Source organism: Limulus polyphemus, unplaced genomic scaffold (genome assembly GCF_000517525.1).
Source record: "Limulus polyphemus unplaced genomic scaffold, Limulus_polyphemus-2.1.2 Scaffold1752, whole genome shotgun sequence".
In the NCBI taxonomy this organism is placed as follows: Eukaryota; Metazoa; Arthropoda; class Merostomata; order Xiphosura; family Limulidae; genus Limulus; species Limulus polyphemus.
The window spans coordinates 201,927-208,053 of NW_013667362.1; the positions used below are offsets into that span (position 1 = coordinate 201,927).

Genomic DNA, 6,127 nt, shown 5'->3' on the forward strand with positions numbered 1-6,127 from the left:
CTTATTTTCAATAAGCAATCCTGAAAAATATTTGGGGGTGCTTAACTTTTTTCCAGGTGTATATATATATGTAATTTGTATGATGAATAACTGTAACTGTGTGAACTAGAATAAGTAAGTGTTAATTTTACTTATGTCATTTACAAATCTGAATCAGGATAAAGATTAATAACATTTACAAATCTGAATCAGGATAAAGATTAATAACATTTACAAATCTGAATCAGGATAAAGATTAATAACATTTATACATCTGAATCAGGATAAAGATTAATAACATTTACAAATCTGAATCAGGATAAAGATTAATAACATTTACAAATCTGAATCAGGATAAAGATTAATAACATTTACACATCTGAATCAGGATAAAGATTAATAACATTTACACATCTGAATCAGGATAAAGATTATTAACACGGTACTAATTATTTATTTTTATACCAACTGATTATTATTAATATTGCGTTTGAATTGAACATTTTCATTCAGAAGAATCAGCGAATCAACAAGGTTGTCTTCTTGTTCGGAGGAGGGTCTACTAACCGTAGCGTCAACGGGAGAAAAATACGTTAGTAATTTGAATAGCTTTTGAGTGAAAGTAAAGAAGGAAATGACAACAGAACCAGAAATGGGAAGAAGAAAAGAGAGGAATACTTACTTTGTTGGCATCTCTCTCCATTCCAACCAGGTTTGCACGTGCAACTGTAAGTTCCATTGATTTCTGAACAAGTTCCGTCATTTGCACATGGTGATGTAGCACATGGATCATCAACTGTGGAGTGACACATTAATACGTTAAGAAAATCATTCTAATGGAACGAAAAATCTCAAGGCTTATGTACGCTTTCTTTTTTCATGAAAATGAAGATCATGTCTAACGTTATCAATTATAATAAAACGACAATACTAAGTATGATATACATATCGTTTCTGAGTTAGACCACATATCGTTATGTGTTAACAGTTAGACCACATATCGTTATGTGTTAGCAGTTAGACTACATACCGTTATGTGTTAGCAGTTAGACTACGAACCGTTATGTGTTAACAGTTAGATCACATATCGTTATGTGTTAACAGTTAGACTACATGCCGTAATGTGTTAACAGTTAGACTACATACCGTAATGTGTTAACAATTAGACTACATACCGTAATGTGTTAACAATTAGACTACATACCGTAATGTGTTAACAATTAGACTACATACCGTAATGTGTTAACAATTAGACTATGGACCTGATGATGACAAAACCTTGTAGAAACGTTGTTCATTTGCTGTTATGTTAAACTTGTATTAAAGTTTTTCTTCATTACCCATTCAAGCTGTCTCCAACCATTATTAACACTTCTTTTGGATCACCGGACTTGTTTGATTTTTTGTTGGAGTTTGTATTGTATCTTGGCTTGCGATTGGAAAATAACGTCAACTATTCGTTTTTTTTCTTCCCTAGATGCCCAAAACATCAAGCGGGGCGCAGTTCCGGAAGCGAAAGGAGAAGAAAGCAAGGAAGTCGAGCGGCTACCCGAGGCGTTCGTCGAAAAACGTCCAAAAAGCAAGAGAGCAAAGAGAACAAAGGTCTTGAACTTACTGAATAAGAAGATGACGAAACCCAATGTCCTGGTTCTTCTCAGGAAAGTGATTCTTCCGACTTCATCTCTGATGATGAAAAGGATAATTTTGAAGCAGAGGACACCCCATTCCCTGTCTGCTTGGTCTTCATAGACACGGGACACCTTGAGTTCGATAATATGACACTTAGTCCGAGTATCAACAACGAATTTCAGACGGAACTGTTAGCCAAAGGTCCTCAGCTATTTCAACACATGGATGGACCCTTTGATTCTGAAGGGGGCCGTGGCATGAAGAGGATGTGCTCCAATCATAGCTCCTTTATTCGCCGTTCAAGCAACCTGTATTTTGCTTCTGCTGCCTCTTATTTCCTTCATTTGCTTCAAACTCAATCTCATCATTCAAAACTGTAGATGAGTTCACCAAGTGGAAGAAGATCGAAAAGGTCTTGGCCCATGAGAGCAGCATTGACCACAAGCTGGCTTACGCGAAATGGAAAGAGGCTAAAAGGAACCATCTTTTCAGCTTGGGAATTGACAGAAAGCTTCAAAACCAAATGGAAGGAGAGCGACAACGATGGAGGGAGATGCTGAAGAGAGTCGTGAACTGCATCAAATTTCTTGCCTTTTAAAACCTTGCTATCAGGGGTCATGTGAAGAGTCTGAATTTAGCTTCAAATTCCGGGAATTTCCTTGCACTTCTTCGACTGATTTCCGAATACGACCCAGTACTAAATATCCATTTGGATTATGTCGAATCACACCCTAGCTCAGTGACTTACTTGTAATCGGAAATACAAAATGAATTTATAGGGCTTCTAGGTTCAAAAGTGAAAGAGAAACTGATCGAAGATATCAAGAAATGTAAATACTACGGAATCATGCTGGATTCGACACCGGATTGTGCTCATTGAGACCAATTGTCACATGTTGTGCAGTACCTCCTTATCGATTTTGAGAAGAAGAAGGCAACTTTGAAAGAGTCTTTCCTCAGATACATTCTTCTGCACAAGAAAGAGAAAAATGCCGCATCTATAGAACGAGTGATCCTCTAAAGACTAGACTCAGATGGTATTGCTTTGAGTGATCGCAATGTTATGATAATGCTGCCATGATGGCTGGCCCCATTTCAGGATTGCAGAAAAAGATCTCTGATCGGAATTCAAAGGCATTGTTCACAAATTGTGACAATCATAATCTTAACTTGTGTGTTGATCATGCTGCGAGCCATGATGTAGCTCTTGTGGCATTTTTTTTTTCGTGTGGGCAAGAGTATTTACGAGTTCTTCTCCCCCTCTAACTTGCGATGGAAAGCCATCAAGAAAACGTTCAACGTTACCGTGTTGACGCGGTGATTGTGGTCGAAGAAAACCTTGACGCCATGCTGGGTCTTTTGGAAGATATGTCTGAAGACGAGAATACCACCCTGAGACCAGAAGAGAAGCACTTCAAATAATCCAAAACATTCTCCAATTCAATTTCTTGGACCTCCTCCCCTTCTGGTCAAAGATCTTATCCAAACTGTATCGGGTCCAGATGCGTCTCCAAGATCGGACGATGAATTTTCAAGAGGCCGCGACAGATCTCCGTTCTTTCAGAGAGACTCTTGAGGGCTCCAGAGATACGATCATTGGCGAGGCGCTGGCAGAGGCCAAGCAATGTTGTGAGGCATGGGGTAGGTATCATAAAGCTAGTGATGCTGAGCTAACGGCTGATGAAAAACTAGGACGTGTGATGAGGAGTACTGTGGATAAATTAATCCAGGAGATGAGTGACCGGTTTCAGAAACTTGATGAGCTTTACCAGCGATTCGGGTTTCTCTTGAATGTGGAAAAATTGATGGCTGGTGAGGAGGATGTTCGGGACAGTTGCATTGACTCGGCGAGTTGTTATGATGGTGATATCAGTGGAACAGAGCTATTCAACGAAAATACTGACTGTCGCATGCTCCTTTGTAATCAGAAATGACTCCAGCCAAAGACACCTTTGGAACTTATTGAATTTCATGTGTCTTACAGAGAAGACGTTTTTCCGCATCTTAGGGCAGCACTGCAAATACTGATGATGATCAGAGTGTCCATTCCCGGAAGTGAGAGGTCTTTCAGCAAGTTAAAGCTCATTCTTACTTACCTGAGAGCTTCTATGTCTCAAGATTGTCTTTGTGACCTGGCAGTATTTAGTGTGGAAAGGGAAACCCTAAAAAGCATTGACGTAGACGGCATCATAACTGAGTTTGCGCAAAAAGGCAAGAAAATAGAATATGTAAGTTGTTAGTTTTGGTCCTATTAAAACGTTCTTTTTTTTCTTTTCAAATTTACTATTGGAGGGGGGGGGTGCACTTCGAACCCTTTGTCACGGGCGCACCAAACCTTGCTACACCACTAAACTGTTACGTGTTAACAGTTAGAATACAGACTGTTTATGTTAATAATTTATATTCAGACTACAGACTGTTTATGTTAATAATTTATATCCAGACTACAGACTGTTATGTTAATAATTTATATTCAGACTACAGACAGTTGTATGTTAACACCAGACTACAGACAGTTATGTTAATAATTTATATTTCACGTGGAAAAATGTAGATCTAGCTTTCATAAATACGCCATTGTCATGAAAATATACCTCTTTCTTTTTATAAAATGAAATTTTAAACTTTCATGGCATAGGATATGAACATAATGTTTTTTTTTTTCAGATTATCTTAGAACTGCTACTCAACAATATTAAACTATTTTCCTATTTATTTTTTCGCCACCAATTTTCAAGCCCAAAATGGTTAGGTTTGTTTTGAATTTCGCGCAAAACTACACGAGGCCTATCTGCGCCCGGCGTCCCTAATTTAGCAGTGATAGACTAAAGGGTTTGCAGCTAGTCAACACCACCCACCCACAGCCAACTGTTGGGCCATTCTTTTATCAACGAATAGTGGTATTGACCGCCACATTATAACGCCCCCACGGCTGAAAAGGCGAGATGTTCGGTGACGGTGATTCGAACCCGCGCTTACAGATTGCGAGTCGAGCGCCTTAACCATCAGGCTGAAACAGTATGATGTATTACTAACGCTTTACAGTTGGCCTTGTCAGTTATTAGTGATGCCTATTCATATTTTTCATTTATTTACAGAAATCACTTTATATCCAAAAGCCAGGATAGAAAGTAGGAAGATAGAGCAACTGGAGAGATCGATAAATCCTGCATATCAGACACGAGGAACATGTTCTAAGTAAGTGTAAATACTACGATATGTTTATTAAATAATGCACGCACAAAAACGGTTTAATTGGAAGAGGATAAAACTGGTTCTTACATATGTGAAGCATACCACTAATATCACTGCATCTTAAGTTGTAGCAGCGAAGAACTTACGATTAGTACCCTTTCTTCTTTGATGAAGTTATTACTATTTCTCGCAAGCTATATTGGCGAAAATCCAATAGGGATTATTCTGAAATTCTTTTAACTGAAAAATAATAATACTAATTGAAATATAAATGGTGAAAATGTTAGTTATGGCCAAGTTACTACAGAAGGAAGAAGGCTATTTATTATTATTATAATAAAGTAATAAGTTCGTTTTTCAGTAACCGAACAAATGCTAAGTTCATCACAACACTGTTAGTGGTTTCTTGTCAACGGCAGATTTTAGGCCTTAGTTATATAATGGTCTCACCTAACTCACCTACTTCACAATTGACTCCAGAGAATCCTACGGGACAGCGACACCTATACTCGTCAGGTGGTGTGTTTTCACAAATTCCGCCGTTCTGGCATGGCTCATGGGTTCCACAGTAGTTAAGATCTGTTAATGAAAAGATTGCATAGTATCAGTCTAGGTATTCGCATAAAATAACTTACATGTTCATTGAGCAAGCAGCTCAGTGGCGTTCGAGTCACCGAAGCATTGAATGCAACCACGCTTAAAAACTGAAAGGTAAAAACACATTTATTGTTTTCTAACTTCAATTGTAAATATTGTAGTTATTCTTTAATAAAATTACATGAAAATTAATGTTGCAGGCTACAACTTACCTTTGTTGCAAAGAAATCCGCCCCAGTTAACATAACATTTACATTGCCAAGGCTCGTTCTCACAGTACCCATGTTTGCATCCTGGATAGGGGGAACACTTATCGCATAACTCGGATTCCCAGCCTGGACGGCATCTAGTGCGAAAAATATGATAATTAAGTTAATTAATTGAATCATGTTTTGGTCTGCCAAACTTAACGATGAAATATGATTTTTTATCTCTTATTGTATAAAGTAGAGCCGATAAAGCAAACAAAAATCATTTTAAAAATAAAGGTAACCAACTTTTTCAAAGTTTTAAACTTCATTTTGCGTAATCTCTCAGTACAATATTCCGTTTGTATAATACTAAAAACTATCGTTTCTAACTTAATGCTGCCTGTTTGAGACGCTACGTTCTTGATATATATATATATATATATAGACCTTTTTCAGAAGTTAGCCTGAAGTGCTGAAACAACTCATGCCTGTTTGAGACGCTACGTTCTTGATATATATATATATATATATAGACC

At 37.7% G+C, this 6,127-nt stretch overlaps 1 protein-coding gene across 1 annotated transcript in view; it reads right to left on the reverse strand.

The window, feature by feature from the left end:
* Positions 1-6,127, reverse strand: part of LOC106464826 (protein jagged-1-like) — an 80,089-nt gene that overhangs the window by 48,813 nt on the left and 25,149 nt on the right. Inside the window, exons 4-6 of the mRNA XM_022392626.1 lie at positions 5,613-5,746; positions 5,254-5,382; positions 662-775 (exon numbers count right to left, since the gene is read on the reverse strand). Of these exons, the coding sequence (XP_022248334.1) occupies positions 662-775; positions 5,254-5,382; positions 5,613-5,746 (377 nt within the window). The remainder of the gene's footprint in view (positions 1-661; positions 776-5,253; positions 5,383-5,612; positions 5,747-6,127) is intronic.